This window comes from Epargyreus clarus, unplaced genomic scaffold (assembly GCF_041222505.1).
Source record: "Epargyreus clarus isolate Ecla_fem2 unplaced genomic scaffold, WU_Ecla_fem_2.2 ptg000016l, whole genome shotgun sequence".
Lineage (NCBI taxonomy): Eukaryota > Metazoa > Arthropoda > Insecta > Lepidoptera > Hesperiidae > Epargyreus > Epargyreus clarus.
This window is the reverse complement of record NW_027332224.1, coordinates 7686377-7703273: the sequence shown is the minus strand read 5'-3', so window position 1 is coordinate 7703273 and position 16897 is coordinate 7686377. Positions and strand designations below refer to the sequence as shown.

Here is a 16897-nt window from a genome sequence, read left to right as displayed (position 1 = left end):
TTTTGTAGTGTAAGTATTAGAAATTAATTATTACTTGCTAAACGGTGAAGGAAAACATCGTGAGGAAACCTGCATACCTGAGAGATTCATAAAAAAAATAATCTCAAAGGTATGTGAATTCTACCAATACGCACTTGTCCAGCGCGGTGAACTATGGCCTAATCCTTCTCTTTATGAGAGGTGACCCGTGCTCAGCAGTGGGACAGTAATGGGTTGATGATGATGTTGTTTTTAAGTAACATCCAGATAATATTTGCAGTCTACCCTCAGCTCTTTGCTTATGAGTGTAATTATGTATGTATTAATCTTAAGTTCTCATTTAAGTGAATTGTAACCAATTCTTTGGAGAATGAATTATCTTTAACCACATAATCCGAGATTATTATTAGTATTTTTATATAATAAAATAATTTATTAATAGACGACGTATATATCTAATGATATATGATAGACTGCATCCCTACTTTAATACAAAAAACAACCTATTTACAAAAACACATTAAACAAAATCAGATTCCGTCCTCAGCTAAATCTCTGTCATAACGTTTAAGTTACGTAACGCTACCCCTACCAACCCACCCCATTGAACTCACCCCCGCTGGGCGTGGCCATTGACGTCATACGCCCTCTGCGGGGGTGGAATACGTATATCATAGTTTTATAACCACGAAGCATAGTAGCTATGTATACAATTTTATATATAGGGAGGTAGGGGTCGCAAAAGGTATTTGAAAAATGGCAAATCAATACATCTGTTTTCAACCAATGCTGTCCCTCTGTTGGGCACGGGTCTCCTTTCAGAGAGGGAGGTTTAGGCCATAGTCCACCACGCAGGCCATGAGCGAATTGGTAGATTTCACACACCTTCAAGAATGTTCTTTTTACCACGCTTTTTATTAGCTTGACCTGTTTGTATGTATGTAACGGAATCTTTGAACTTGATTATTTTCCACTTGAAACAGTCTGAATAATTTTAAATTTGGAACAATTGTCAAGAACCGATGACAATACACGATTTAAATAACTTTATCCCATTCTCCTCATCAGGATCGTCAGGAATCAGGATTAACGATTTTCTTTGTGCGATTTTAGCGTGGTTTTTAGTTTTTAAACTATAATTATTTACTCATATATACAGATGGAATTTGCATTTTCATTTTTCTTACGCTATTTTTTTACCATTTAAGAAAGTTATAGTTATTCCTAATATTCACATAATTTTGAAATAATTGGCCAAGTTATCATAGCAGCCATAGATATAAATGCACTGTGAAAATTTTAATTGTCTATCTATTACGGTTCAACAGAAGCGAAAAATGTTGAAAACTACAGGTTTCTTCCATGGCTATTTATTTTTAAGCTTTTTTATTATTAGTATTTTATTTCTAGTCTGTAACACACGTGTCTCGATTATGGTTCCAGAGATAGAGCCCTGTAACAGACACACAACGCAGTCTTAGTAATAGGGTTCCGGTTTACCCTCTGAGTAAGGAACCCTAAAAATCAGAGGTGTGCAAATTTCAACTTTGGACCTCCCGGTTGAGAACCCATCCTTCAAACCGCTAGGTTTTTTAAGAAATCTCAAAAAACTGCTGTATAATTCAATACATAGATGTCCACTGAGCACCTGAGTTTTAAAGCAAAATCTAGACTAAAACTTAAAGTCCTTAAAAAGCAATATTTTTCATTTTGTAGTAGCAGACGAACATGACTATAATCAACATCTGTAATCAACCCCAGATAGGATTAGATATTCCTGAGGTCCTGAGGTCGGCTACAGATGCGCAGCTACCTCTGAGGACTAAACTGGAACGCCTCGGAAAAGTATGTCTCCCTTACCACACCCTTCAAACCAGAACACAGTAGCGCTTAACACTGCTGTTATAACAGAAATATGTGTGGCGGTGGTGCCGGAGTCGAACCACAAAGGCTTTCTGCCATTCATTATTTATTTTTCTCCTATTGTTTTGAAACAAACATCAAAGTTAAAAGCCCGTGTCAATAAACCCAAGGTCAACCAGCAGTCAGATATAGATAATGTATCTGAAAGCTTGTCAAAATAAAGCTTCACAGATAACGAAATATCTAAAGCGCCGTATTGACTGTCCATAGAATAATACTCAGAGACATAGAGAGTAGAGTATAATATTCTAGAAGATAAACTAGGTTTAAAACCCCAGATATCTCTATTTTTTCAATCTTATGTGTATGTTAGAAATTATTTAAATCCCGAGGAATGTACAAATATCTGACATTTATTACAAATAACTGGCCAAGTGCGAGTCGAATGCACATGGAGGGTTCCGTTTACTACAAAATGTTCAGTACCCTTACCATGAGTTTACAAAACATCCCATAATTTTTCTGTTCCGTTTGCTTAGTAGACTGAGTAAACGTAACAATAAGTAAGTGCTCAAGTCTTTTTGTCCACCTCACATGTTCGCAAAAGAGAGAGACAAAACATAAAGCGCTATTTTGTCAATTTAAACATTTAATGTTACGTTACTGACACTATAGTTCTGATACAATCCACTAGGGGCGATGATTGAAAATTGTATGGGCAAATACGTAAACAAATATCAAAACAGTCATATTTGTCAAAACACAAAAACTCATGGTAAGGGTACAGTAGTATTTTTATTATATTTTTGTACTTGTTATCATAGCAGTCCGGACAATGTGAAAATTTAAATCTATTACGATTCAAAAGATAAAGCTAAAGACGTCGAAAAATAGTCACCTTTTGTACAGCAACCCATTATTTTCAACTTTTTTTATTTTTAGTATTTGTTGTTATAGCGGTCACCATTATACATATTCTGTGAAACATTCAAGTGTCTATCTATTACGATCCAGGAGATAGAGCCCTGTGGCAACGGACAAACAGTAGAGGCTTAGTTCCTATTTTTTCCCTTTGTGCACGGAACCCTAAAAGGTTCTCTATATTTTAGCTAGTCTATAGTCAATTAAAGCCCACCTATCTCCATACTCTACCATGACCAGATACTGAGTGAATAATACACGATTGTGTGACAAGGTGGAGCAGACGTGAGTATATTTTATATTATTAATCTTTTTTTTTAAATTAATGAAGTATATTTTAATAATTGGCAATGTACGAGTCGAAACCGCTCAGAGAGGGTCCTGTACCAGCAAATTTTCATTTTTGTAATTTTAGTATTAAAAAATTAATTAATTAGTACCTACTAGTTACTAGTTTAATTAGTATTTTTTTAGAATATTTTAATGTATATAATCCTATTATTATTTAATAAACATTTTAGTGTATTTTGTTATTATAGCTGTCAAAGAAATAAATGTATTGTAAAAAATTTAAACAGTGTACCTATTACGGTTTAATAGATAAAGTAACGCCCCATCCCTCCCAAATGGCAACACCGATTTCTTTTCAGGCCTTTTTATTTCTAGTATTTATTGTTAAATAACGGCCACTGTTATATATACTCTTAAAAAATTAAGTGTGTAACTATTACGGTTCAAGAGGTAGTGCCCTGTGACAGACTGTCACCATTACTGTACCACTTATGATCATGTGAGCTGCATCATCATTTGCCACACTCTTCAAACCAGAACACAGCAGAGCTTAACACTGCTGTTATGCAGAAATAGGTGTGGTGGTGATGCCATCGGTGTCGAACCACAGAGGATGCTACCACTTTCAAAATAATTCCTTCATCTCATAGATTAGTAAAGATTACTCACTCTTAACAAGAAAATTTACCCAGTTTTGAGAATTGAAATAGTTGCGTAAAAAAAATTTTGCCACGTCTCCGTGCTAAAATGTCCCTAAAGTATTTGAAATAATTATTTATTTATTATATAAATTACGCAGTATTAGTTACATATTCGTAAAATTTCTCTAAAAATGTTTTTATTTGTCGAGAATTCAAAAAAAGAAATTATATTAGTAATTTCTTAGCCGTTTGTGGCTTCATTCAATTTCAAGGCGGCGAAGTATCTTTACTAATCTATGCTTCATCTCTGTAGGTATTCTAAAATGAAATCACGAGATATGCAGTACAAAGTATTCTAGATAAGCTGAATATTTCGAATACTCTAGAACATGCAATCAGAGTACGGTCACAAAGAGTATGTACCAAGCAAAATCAATACTGGGTAGGATGTCTCGCTCTAACATGTAGCGTCGTCTCTGTCTATACAGCCTTCGGAGTTCGGAGGCTGCTATTGAAGTATGTTGAGTGAATATCTATGTTTAAATTTGTTTCTTTGGTTGTGTGTGTGAAATAATAAATGTAAAAAAGTTTTTGCATTTTTAGGGTTCCTTTTTATGAAATTGTAGCATATGTCTTGTTATTTCAAGATATACACCTGATGGTAAACGACCACTGCCACCAATAGACATTTGTAATTAAGCCCAGATAGGATTAATACCCTATCTAAGATCAGTTACGTTGCTACCCCTGAGAACTAAATTGGAAAGCCTCGTAAGTATACGTTTTTCCCACTTACCAAAACCTTCAACAGAACAAAGTAGAGCTATACTTCTGTAACTGTACTGCCTTATTATTTTCTGGCCTTTACCCTGAGAAATACCATTTTTAGAGCTTTTGAAGGTGGTAGAACTTTTATGGATTGACTCCGGAGGCACCACCACACCTATTTCTACCTAATAACAGCAGTTTTAACCTAATAACGCTGCTGTGTTCCGGTACGAGAGGTATGGTAAAGGAGACGTACTTCTTTTGGCGTTCCAACTTATTCCTCAGTTCCAGCATAGGTGATCAACTTCAGGTAGAACTTTTTGGAGTTTAATAAGTACAAGTATCCATTGGCGGCAATAGCCACTTACCATCAAATGGACTCAATGCTCGTTCGCAACTCTTCTATGTATTACCCATATAAAACAGTTCTAATTACTTTTAAAATATTTAAGATCCTTGCCCAAACATAAAAACAACTATTCAGACATGAAATAAAATAAAATCAAAGCTGCATTTCAGACAAAACCGCAATATAACCTAGTCAACCGCCGTTCAGATCTATACATACATATGGAACCGACTAGAATATGTACAATTGTACATACATACATATATACAATACAGTCTGTTAACAGCAGAATTCACTTACTGTAAAGCTTCGTTCAAGTGAACGCGATTTAAGAATTTACTTTTTAATCGAAATAATATTTTCTTCTACTAGTTCCGTTTTAGGATTTCGACTCAGTACCCTTACCAGGAGTTTTTACGTTTTGACAAATATGACTGTTTTGGTATTAATTTGTTTACGTATTTGCCCATACGATTTCCAATCAGCGTCCCTAGCGGATTCTGTCAGAACTTGGAAATGCTAGGATAGGATACAATACATTACGATGTAGTATGTTACGTTATGTTCCGTTTCGTTACGTTACATTACGACCCGTCATCTATCGGCTTGAAAAGATAGAACCAACAATGCACTCAAAATTTCAATAATCGTTTTGGCAATTTCGAAAATTATCATGAAATTGCGCAACAAAGCGACATGTAAGTTAAGTAATTTTACGAGGAGTTATGTAAAATTTATTTCACTTGTAAAACTAAGATCCGTTTTCGAAAACTTTGTCATATCGCAAAGTTTACGACCTTTGTAAACCAAGTTTCGAAAATTCCATATCTCATATTGAAATATTGTGTTGTCAGCTGTCTGTGATCTGGGTTGAGGGTGGTAGAACATATTATTTTACACTTAGGTAGGTATGTATAGTTATGATATTACAAGTTTTTAGGGTTCCCTACCCAAAGAGTAAAAAGAAATCTAATACTAAACTTTTATATATTTGAGCCTAACGATGAAGCAGACGTGCTACTTGATGGAAAATAGTCAACGTTGCCTATGGACATTTGCAACACCAGAGGAGTCGTCAATGCATCACAGGCTTTGTATGAGAGCTCTTTTTGCACCTTTTTGAAGAGCCCCACGTCATAGCGCTCCGGGAATACCTCAGGAGGAAGTTTATTCCACATCTTGCACGTTCGTGGCAAGAACGTCCGTGCAATCAGAACCGTGAAGGACTGCCACGAGTCCAGTTGGAAAGGTTTTCACTGAAATCTCCGGTATTTGTCTGTCTGTCTGTCTGTCTGTCTGTCACGGAACTCTTATCTTAAACCAGAGAAACGTATGTTGAAAATTTTGAAATAATTATTATAAGTATACCTACAGGGTGGCAAAATAAGGGAATAATTTCAGGAGGGTCTTCAGTATTTGTTCCTCATCGTAAAATATCTAATAAGATATGATAATTATTTTTGTCGGAATTATCCATTAAATTGATAAATACTAAGTGCTCCCAAAACCAAGTAAAAATATTTATGATCATATGGTATAAAAAAGTGAATCTTGTTAAAAACAAATATCTAGTTTGAAAATATACTTAGTTTGAATATTTTACGATATTTTATAGTGACTTTTCTTTCTTTATTTTACGTATGATCACTTATGAGCATGACTTAAAAATAGCTGGAATATTTCCTTTGTTCAAACTTACACACTGTAGTGTATAATCATAATGATTATCTAAATCATTTCTTCTTTCTCAAAAAAGCTTCTATTCAATCTCTGTTTTTGAGTCCTCTCATTTTAATCCAACAAAAACAGTCCAATTAAAGCAAGAACAAAGATTTTAATAATGTTTATCGAAGTGCGCAAAAACCTGAAAACCTTTTACAGATGGCGGCTTTCACCCTTTTAGGCGTGGTCCTGATCGCGATCTCACCCTGTAGCGGCGACCAATCAGGGGAGAGTGACGTCAATGGGCAGCCAATGGGGATGTTGAGGACGAAACCTGAGGTTGTGTTGCAGTTGAAGTATGAACAGGGGCAGCTGAATAGGATATATCTGACTCAGTTTAGGAAGGAGACGAGGGTCCCGTCAGTGCCGGCGTCGACGGAGCTCTGTGCGGACCTCTGCCACGCAGGCATGATTCTATTGTTTTCTTTGTGTTCTTTGTTTGTTGTTTTTGGTGTCGTTTGTTCGTTTTTTTCGTGTTTGTGAAAAAGATGGTAAGTTCGTTGTCATTTTTTTTCGTTTTTCTAAGCTTCTTAGTTGATTATTATTGTAAATACGTTAGTGTAGAAAAATAAACATATTTGTCTGATTTTTTAAAGTAAAATATGTCATAAATATTTTTTTTAATGTTAGTTTAAGTATTTCAAAGTGATTTATCATCTTGGATTTGAATCCCGTTCTTTGTCTTCTGTGGTAAATTTGAACTTAGATGTAATATTTACCCACTATATTACAAGTAGGTATTCTAAAAATAACTTTAATAATGGGAATCTTACATTGATTTCGTGTGTGCTTATTGTTTTAATAATGTGTAATGGGATGTTTTTTGTTGAATGTATTTTTTCATGTCTTTTATTTCTAGACTATGTGTAATAGATCATAATAATATGTAACTATTTCAAAACCTTTAATGTTATCGTTCAATAATCATTTGTTTTTAAAACGCTATTTTTATGTAGCGTTTATTTAATGGTCTGTTTGAGATTTTTCTCGAGAGATTTTTGGGATATAATATAGAATACAGTTTTTTGTGCAAATGTTGGCCGCCTAACACAATTTAACACATTGTATTATGGGGCCATTAATATAAATTTGGTACTACTTAATGATTATTATAATTCAAAAATAATTGTGTAAAAATATCTTCTGTGAATCAAATTAAATGTTTTAATTTGATGAATGTTAAATTTGAATATTAGAAAACAAAAATACCTACGTTTTAAGACATTTTTGAAGTAGAAAGTAAACGAAAAAATAATATGGAGTTCATTTTAGAAACAGTTTTTTTTTTTGTATACTTAGGTTAGATATCTTCCTGTTGAATTCCTTTGTCTAGGCACTGGATTTTTTACAAATTTAAAGGTGGTATCGAGTAAGCCGACGCTGTTCAATTACTTTACAAATAAAATCAAATCATTACGAATTTGTATTTTCTTACTAACGATTCTATAAAAATCTCATATCCGAAATTATCCGAAACAATCGGAAAAATCCGAAATAATTCCGTATCGGTAATCGTATTCGAAACTGTTTTTTTTTAAAGATCTTTATCCGTATCTAGAACCTGATACGTCTGATTTGAAGGTGGCAGAACCCTTTGTGGTTCGACTCCGGTGGCACCACCGCCACTCCTATTTCTATCTAATAATAGCAGTGTTAGGCGCTGCTGTGTTCCAGTTTGCAGGGTGTGGTAAGGGAGACATACTTTTCCGAGGCGTTCCAGCTTAGTCCTCAGGGGTAGCGGCGCATGTGTGGCCGACCTCCAATAGGAATATCTAATCCTATCTGGGGTTGATTACAGATGTCCATGGGCAGCAGTAGCCACTTACCATCAGGTGACTGCATGCTCGTCTGCTACTCTTATATTATAAAAAAAAAAACGAAATATCATGTTTATAACATCTTCAATATACACCTATAGCATGACCGAAGCTTTAAGTTCCTCCCGTTCACCAGGTCTTGGCGGAGAGAGCTGTGGAATCACCTGTACAGACATGATACCAGTGGGCTTAGCATCAGCTCTGCGCAGTGACAACCAGACCACGATGCAGTACGGAGAACCGAGGACCCACGTTTGCCCTACCCTCTGCAAGAACCGGCTGGGTAAGTACCAAGGGGTCAGAAACTAAAGGTATATCTGCTGACTTATCGTCTAAGGATATTTGGACTAAGGATTTTGAAGACTAAGAACAATAGAAGCAAATAGAATAGTTGAAGGTGATAGAACCTTTTGTGGTTCAACTGCGCCGGCGGTGACGGTGGTGCCACACCTATTTCCGCCTAATAACAGCAGTGTTAAGCGCTACTGTGTTCTGGTTTGAAAGGTTTGGTAAGGGAGACATACTTATCCGAGGCGTTCCAGTTTTAGTCCTCAGGGGTAGCGACGCACTTGTGGCCGACCTCAGCTAGGAATATCTAATCGTATCTGGGGTTGATTACAGATGTCCATGGACGGCAGTAGCCACTTGCCAACAGGTGGACTGTAATCTGCTACTCAAATATTATAAAAAAAAGGAAAAAAAAAACATAGTTTATACAATTTTATCCTTATTTTGACCAGGTAATCCACTCTGCAACTGTCCAGTAGATGCTTCTAAGGATGAGCTGACTGTGAACTGGGAGGAAGTGTGTGCTGCGTTCTGCTCCAACGATGGATTTGTGCTTGGAGGTAGGTTGGATAACCTATTTTAGGACAGAGAATCCGAAAGACCAAATAGATCCCTTTTTAAATCAAACAATGAGTAAATGATATTTTTGAGGAAAATAATCGCTCAAAAGCATTAAACTAGTAACTCAAAAAAAAATGTATGAACACTTAAAATATTTTGCCATGTCAAAATATATGAGAAAATCAATATTGTTTTGAACTTCTTGTTAGTCAATTACACAATTTGGAGATTTGGAATCAATCAAAATATTTTCATTTGATTTGAGCTCGCTCAGTCACTCAATAATAATCTGGACAAAAACGAATCATGTTGGTCTTCGATTCCCCCTCCCTGCCTTTTCCTCTTGTTATAAGAAATATAAAGTTCAATAAATAATGTAATTCATAAGCATAAAACAGCTTTTCAAAAAACCGAGTGAAGAACAAATGGAAAAACTATTTTCGTTTACAATTTCTATTGAGACCACTTATATCTTATCAAATCAAATAATTTATTTGCTAGAATATAGTATTTTACAAGGATCTCAAATTTATAACGAGTACCTTATGTTCTACTCTACCACATTGGGCGAGCAAAATTTATGTATCTTGTTCAATTTTTCTGCACATCCCTAAGGTTAACTGGGAGAAAATGCTATTTAGCATTAAGTCCGCCTTTAGTACCACTCTGTTTTTAACATGGTCAATAAAGAGTAAATAAATAAATAAATAAATGATTTATAACATCCTTAAATACTCTACAATCTACATGTCAAACTTCTTGTCTTTTAACCCACTTATTCCTAACAGGTTGCCCACCTTGCAAGGAGCCTGGGTTATCAGTGCCAGTCCAGGTAGCAAGCCTCAGAGTGGTCAACACCTCGGAAGGCTGGGTATCTTGGTGCAACGTCCAATGCCGTCAGGGTCATGGTGGAGCCGCTTGCAACTGCGACAGAGCGCCTTTCCAGTAGTCCAAAAGACCAGTAGACCAAACACCAGTAGACCGAAAGACCGAGTAGACCTGCTATTTGCGTTCTTAAGAACTTTCTTAATTTTAATTTTCTTGAAACTCCAGGGGAGTTAAAATGAAATATATCTTCTCTTCTAAGACTAAAAAAAATATAATTCTTATCTTCAATTAAGTTTAACTACAACTGAGGATATATTAACGTCATAGAGTATATTAGCTTTTCTTCAACTACAACAAATGGCTTTTAAGATAAAGATCGGTAGACTAAACAAGAAATAAGTTTTTAAGTTCTTTCAAACTTTAAACATGTAATTTAACCAACAATTATCTTCTTTCAAACCAAAAGAAACTAAGATTGAAAATAAGCATGAAATGTAGTTTTTAGGCAGAAGACCAAAAGAACAAAAATATTCAAAAATTCTTAAATTATTCTTTAGTAGACCTCAAAAGATCCAATGAATGACTACGAGTACTTAAAGTAGAAAGATGAAAACTTTGGAGCATTCATGAAAAATATTAATTATTAACATTCAAGAAAAATCTGCACCCCAAAAAATGGCGTTTTTACCGTATACTTCAATACAAAAGATAAAATTTCTTTTTCTTTTATTGTCATCTTTTAAATCTTACATTTGAAAAACATGACCAGAATTCGTTGACTTATTCGCTTCATTTAAGGTAAGTAAATAATATATCACTTATAATAATTTATGAACTAAAATTTTACATATTTATATATTGAGTAAGGTTTGGGTAACTAAAACAGATTGAAACTATTATCTAAGTACTATATTTAGGTCATTAAAAATGAACGATAAGCACAGTAATATCAAATTACATGAATAAATAAGAAATTTTGGACAATATCTAAGGATTTAAATCTGTTTTAGTTCATCTAAAATAGGTAAGTGCATGGCTTAGTTTTAGTGTAAAATATTTAACCAATATATAATCTGTAGCGTAAGGATATGTAAATATTAAAAGATCTGTGCAAAAGACAATATCTTCGTAAACCATAGACAAATATGTAATGTAGGATTTATTTTTTGTTCTGTATTCTTTATTTGAACCATTAAAATTTATTTTCATTTATTTTTTATTTTATTTTTTCCTTTACACCTACCAGTCAATTAATAGCCGTTAATTTTGATTATTTTGGGTTTGAGAGGAACTGACAGTTGTCTCTTTCCCGCCAAAATAATCATTTTTAAAAATGGCGCGTTTATTTCGACTCCCTAAATTTTCAATTTAAAATATTGTTGTCAGTAGATTGTGGTAGTGACCTTTAATTGGAGTGGAGTGTCAAAATTGATGTTTAAAACTAAATTAAACTTGTAAATAAATGTAGTTTATTATTAAGAAAAATATTTTAAGAAGCAGAAATCTTTTTACAAACTTTTAAAAAAATATTTTGTTAGTTCATGTGTATGTGAGGATAAAAATTTTGTATGAATGTATTGAAAATCAGTAAATCTTAACTGATTGAGCTGAAATATTGTATAATAGTTTGGTTAAGACATAGATTAGTAAAGATTACTCACTCCTAACAAGAAAATGTACCCAGTTTTGAAAACTGAAATAATTGCGTAAAAAAGTTTTGCCACGTCTCCGTGCTAAAATGTCCCTAAAAATTTGAAATAATTATTTATTTATTGTGTAAATTACGCAATATTAGTTATTTATTCGTAAATTTTCTCTAAAAATGTTTTTATTTGTCAAGAATTCAAAAAAAGAACTTACTAATAAGCCGTTTGTGGCTTCATTCAATTTCAAGGCGGCGAAGTATCTTTACTAATCTATGGGTTAAGATGACAACACCTGGTTAGCCTAATGACGTCATACTTAATCCAATTTGGCTAACGCCTCAAGGTGGCGGAACTTTTTTCGCCTACTGATTCCTATTGTAAAATATTTAAAAATTGTCGATAAAAACATCGATGAAATAAAACAAAAAATGTCAAATCTACTTCCATCGCTTAACTTTCATTAATAGTTAACGTTAAAAACATATATTACACAACACTAAAATAACACCAAAAATAATTAATAACCAAATAACATAGATTAGTAAAGATACTTCGCCGCCTTGGAATTGAATGAAGCCACAAACGGCTTATTAGTAAGTTATTTTTTTGAATTCTTAACAAATAAAAACATTTTTAGAGAAAATTTACGAATAAATAACGAATACTGCGTAATTTACATAATAAATAAATAATTATTTAAATATTTTAGGGACATTTTAGCACGGAGATGTGGCAAAACTTTTTTACGCAACTATTTCAATTCTCAAAACTGGTAACATTTTCTTGTTAGGAGTGAGTAATCTTTACTAATCTATGCCAAATAATTAATATTAAAAAAAAACTACTTACATTCATTTTTAAAACTCCTTTGTGGCATTCCATTTGAGAAAAAAAATGTTTTTCACCTTTCCACTTGACACTCACGGACTACGATGTTTTTGCGTCAGTGGTAATAACATTCGGATGGGTGGTTGACGGTACACTTATTTACAGCTTATTATGCACACGGATACGACACACTTCAGAGGCGTTCCAGCTTAGTCCTCAGAGGTAGCGGCATCTGTGGCCGACCTCAGTTAGGAATATGTAACCCTATCTGGAGTCGATTACAGATGTCCATGGGCGGCAGGAGCCAGTTACCATCAGGTGGACTGCATGCTCATCTGCTACTCCTATATTATAAAAATATAAAGCAGGTTTATTAAATGTGCACTAGTGCCGTTACTTGTAGTTAAAAATCTTATAAAAATATCACTAAAAATTTCACCAATTGCAATTATTAAATTTGAAAACTAATCTTGATGCTAAACATTTGCCACATTTTGCAATCTAGCTAATACTTGATATATTGTGATATATAAATATGTATATCAGCGTTTATTACACTTAACACTGGCCAATAAGACAGTTAGTGTTAGTTAACCTACTATAATGTATTGAGATTGGACCTCAGGTTGGAACTCAAGGAAACAATCTATTTGTATCTATTTGTAATTCATGCGCTAACAGCACGTCTATCTGAGACATACCTTCGCTTGTATAACATTACCCACAGTTGGGTAAAAACTATTATCAAAAATCTAAGATTTTATCGATTACACTATTATCTGACGCCTTAAATATTGTTAACAAAGGCAAACTACATTTATATTTGAAAAAGGGTCAATTTTGTTAATTTCTTAAATTATGAAGTAAAATACTAACTATTGCATTTCACGCTCTCAATTTACTGTACATGGGTCGTTAAATATTGGTCATCAATTTGGACGAGAGTGAAAGTAAAAAACTAACAATTTTTGATCTTTTCAAATGGAGTGTCACCATTGCCACCCACGCACTCTACTAACTGTTACCGACTGAATCAATTCTATATAAGCTCTGTGCTGGTAAGAGTCATCTTTATTAATGAATGCAGAGATATGTACGAATAGACAGGGCATAAACGAAAATCTTTAAAATTAATACAAAGTAATCGTCATCAACCCATTATTGTCCCACTGTTGGGCACGGTTCTTCGCCCCGAATGAGAAGGATTAGGCCATAGTCCACCGCGCTGGACAAGTGCGTACTGGTAGACTTCACATACCTTTAAGTTTTTTATATATATAATTTTTTGAGGTATCCAGGTTTCCTCACGATGTTTTCCTTCATCGTTTTAAACAAGTGATAGTTAATTTCTAATACGCACATAACTTTGATAAATCAGAGGTGCGTGCCTAGGATTTGAACCTCAGACCCCTCGTTTGAGAGGCCGAGTTTCTAAACCATTAGGCTATCATGGCTTCTTTAATAATACAAAGTAATAAAAAGATAAAAATGTATATCAAAAAGAAAATGTGAGCTATCTATCTCTATCTTTTTATCTTTATTGTGCCTATCTTTCTCTTTTAATATTATCTTTTATTATTATTTTTAATATTAATATTATTTTATATTTTTATATTATATTCTTAACCTTTATAGTGTATTTAATTGTAAATATAACTTGTAATTTTTTTTAAATAACTATGCATTACTATTCCATACAATACATTGTAATGTATGTGTAAATATGTACAATTTAATAATATGTAAACTTAAACAAAATGTTTACTAAAAACATAGCTATATCTTCCGTATAAATATGGCATAATATGTATAATCTTTTTCAAATATTCTAATATGAACAAATACAAATTAAACAAAAAATAAGTACCCTTTAAAATTCTTCCTGTTTACTTATCTATTACTAGATAAGATTAAATTAGTACTATTTTTCTATCATGCCCTGTTTTTATGATACAGTAGCTAATAAATGTTCATTAAAATCATCTGATACGTAATGCGCCCTTAATTAATATTCAATCTATGCATTGCTTCCTACCAAAGATCGACATTTGACAATTACTTTATCATAGAAATTGATAAATTTCGATCTTTTATACGCAAAAATTGGACAGACTGAATGTGATTAACGGGCGTTATATAATATAGCGTTCTTTTCAATAAAATAGCATGCTATAAATAATTAAATGAATATTATTTTAACTAATATTTTTTGGCGTATCTAATATCTATAATTATTTTATTATACGTATATTTTAATGCTGATATGTTCTGATGGAAAAAGTGTAAGTTAGAGATACTAACACGACAGATTCTTTAATACCCAATAGTAGCAACGTATTACTTCTAATAAAAGAAAATAGGACCGAATAGGACATCCTGTCCTAAATATTCTATTTAGGACAGCTACGGATATCTATGGGCAACAGTAGACATTTATCAACACATATTTGCGACAGCCTACACTTCTAGTACTTAAAAAAATGACATTTCATACAACAAAATTTATCAATACAGCTATTAAAATTGTCGGTTTTTCTATATTTCACTATGCCAGTCAAAAGACTGTTACGATTGTTTTAATTATTGAGTAATTGGTTCTATGAATGTTACTAATACATAAACCTCGGCGCCGACAGTCAACAAAGACATTAATCTATTTTAGACCGCGTTTTGAATGACACATACGAAAAGCAGATGGTCAAGATTAATGTTTTTGCAAATGCTGCCTTGTACTCGTAGTTTCAAAATTCCTGGAATTATTTTGATATTTCGAAAAATATTTATGGCCACTGATCATAACAGAGATCACGAACAGGTATAAAATATATAACGTAAAATAGCTGCTATTTTATTATTTTGCTCATAATAATTAGTAAGTAGGTATATAAGTAGTTAAGTTTTGAAGGTGGTAGAACCCTCTGTGGTTCGACTCCGTCGGCACCACCGCCACACCTATATCTGCCTAAAACAGCAGTGTTAAGCGCTGCTGTGTTCCGGTTTGAAGGGTGTGGTAAGGGAGACAAACTTTTCTGAGGCATTCCAGCTTAATTCTCATGGGTAGCGGCGCATCTGTGGCCGATCTTAGATGTAATGTAGAGACTTACCATTAGTCGGACTGCATGCTCGTCTGCTACTCCTATATTATAAGAATAATATTAATAGTTATAATTAGTGGTAGGTCAACCAAGAATGATCACAACAAACAATATCACATATGTCTTCCATTAATATTAAGTTGTAAAATAAATTTAATATTTAATATAACATAAGAATAAAATAAATATTGTAACATTATTAGTCTTATATCTATAGAATAATCGAAATATTATTTAGAATATATAATTAATAATGAAACTAGTGTTGTAATATAAAATATGCTTTTAATATTTATTGATATTAGCTTGTTATTTATTTCAAGGCGTTATTTAAAATATTTATAACGTATTTTATGTATGTAATGTTGTAATATATTTGCTAAGTAATTATTCATTATTAGCAACGTGTCATATTAATTGTACTTCTTCTCTTCTTCTTCGTCGTTCTCTTCATTTCTGAAGGTCGTACTTGTCTTGTACTCTGGTAAACCTCTGTGGATGATCTGACGAGCTGCTTCCATGCTACCCTGTCTTCAGTCTGAGAGCAGTTGTTACTGGTAATTGTCCTTATTATTATATAATTACAGTTTTAACAGCAGTGTTAAGCGATCCTAAGACATACCAACTTAGTCCTCCAGTGTAACAATGCACCTGTAGCCAACTTAAAGAAGGTTTTCAATCCTATCTGGGATTGATTATAATTATTCTACTAGTGTAGTTCTACTTACCATCAGATGAACTGCAAACCACGCGTGTCTTTTGTGTTAAAAAAATAGGATCAGAGGACTCATGTGATAGACTAATCATAATGGTCTGAGAGATAGAGGCCTTAGGTTTCAACGTCGGTCACCAAAGATTATTTTTCATTTGTGTAACATTTTTTTTTTTTTTGTAATTAATATTTCTGTAATGATGATTAATTTTGGTTAGTAATTTTCATTTCTGTAATCATAATATAATCAATGTAATAATTAACCAAATGATTATATGTTATATGTCTGAGTGTTTGTGTAAATGTCTTAGTGTGAGCACTTAGGATAAACTCCTAATAGCCCCTGTGAGATGCTATACTTGTGTTCTTCATTGTTCACAAGGGAATCGAGCAGGAATATCAAAATTTTGCTTTTTTTCTTGTATGTCCCGTGATATGCAAGGTCACAAGCGAAATTACATAGACTTAGGAAGATTTGAGTCATAGTACCGTATTAAATTGACATCTATGAAGATCTAATCAACCCGAAGTAGAGAATACCTACTTCGGGTTGTAGAATAATACTTATCGCTTTAGAAAAAAAAACAG

The 16897-nt window shown here is 33.2% G+C and overlaps 1 protein-coding gene and 1 long non-coding RNA gene across 2 annotated transcripts in view; both read left to right on the top strand.

Moving 5' to 3' along the window:
• Positions 1–6693: 6693 nt before the first annotated feature.
• On the top strand, positions 6694–10194 carry LOC140748555 (uncharacterized). The gene is made up of 4 exons (XM_073081368.1): positions 6694–6940; positions 8488–8634; positions 9092–9199; positions 9989–10194. The coding sequence occupies exons 1-4, from the start codon at positions 6694–6696 to the stop codon at positions 10147–10149; spliced, it is 663 nt and encodes a 220-aa protein (XP_072937469.1). The 3' UTR covers positions 10150–10194.
• Positions 10195–11602: 1408 nt separating this feature from the next.
• LOC140748472 (uncharacterized) overlaps positions 11603–16897 on the top strand; it is a 47558-nt gene continuing 42263 nt past the window's right edge. The window contains exon 1 of the long non-coding RNA XR_012102954.1: positions 11603–11950. This is a non-coding gene — a long non-coding RNA (uncharacterized LOC140748472). The remainder of the gene's footprint in view (positions 11951–16897) is intronic.

Bases quoted from the DNA above. Each gene is read 5' to 3' on its own strand.
- LOC140748555 (XM_073081368.1), top strand. From the start codon at position 6,694: ATGGCGGCTTTCACCCTTTTAGGCGTGGTCCTGATCGCGATCTCACCC. The intron at 6,941-8,487 runs GCATGATTCTAT...CCCGTTCACCAG, and splicing joins TGCGGACCTCTGCCACGCAG to GTCTTGGCGGAGAGAGCTGT. The intron at 9,200-9,988 runs GTAGGTTGGATA...TATTCCTAACAG, and splicing joins CGATGGATTTGTGCTTGGAG to GTTGCCCACCTTGCAAGGAG.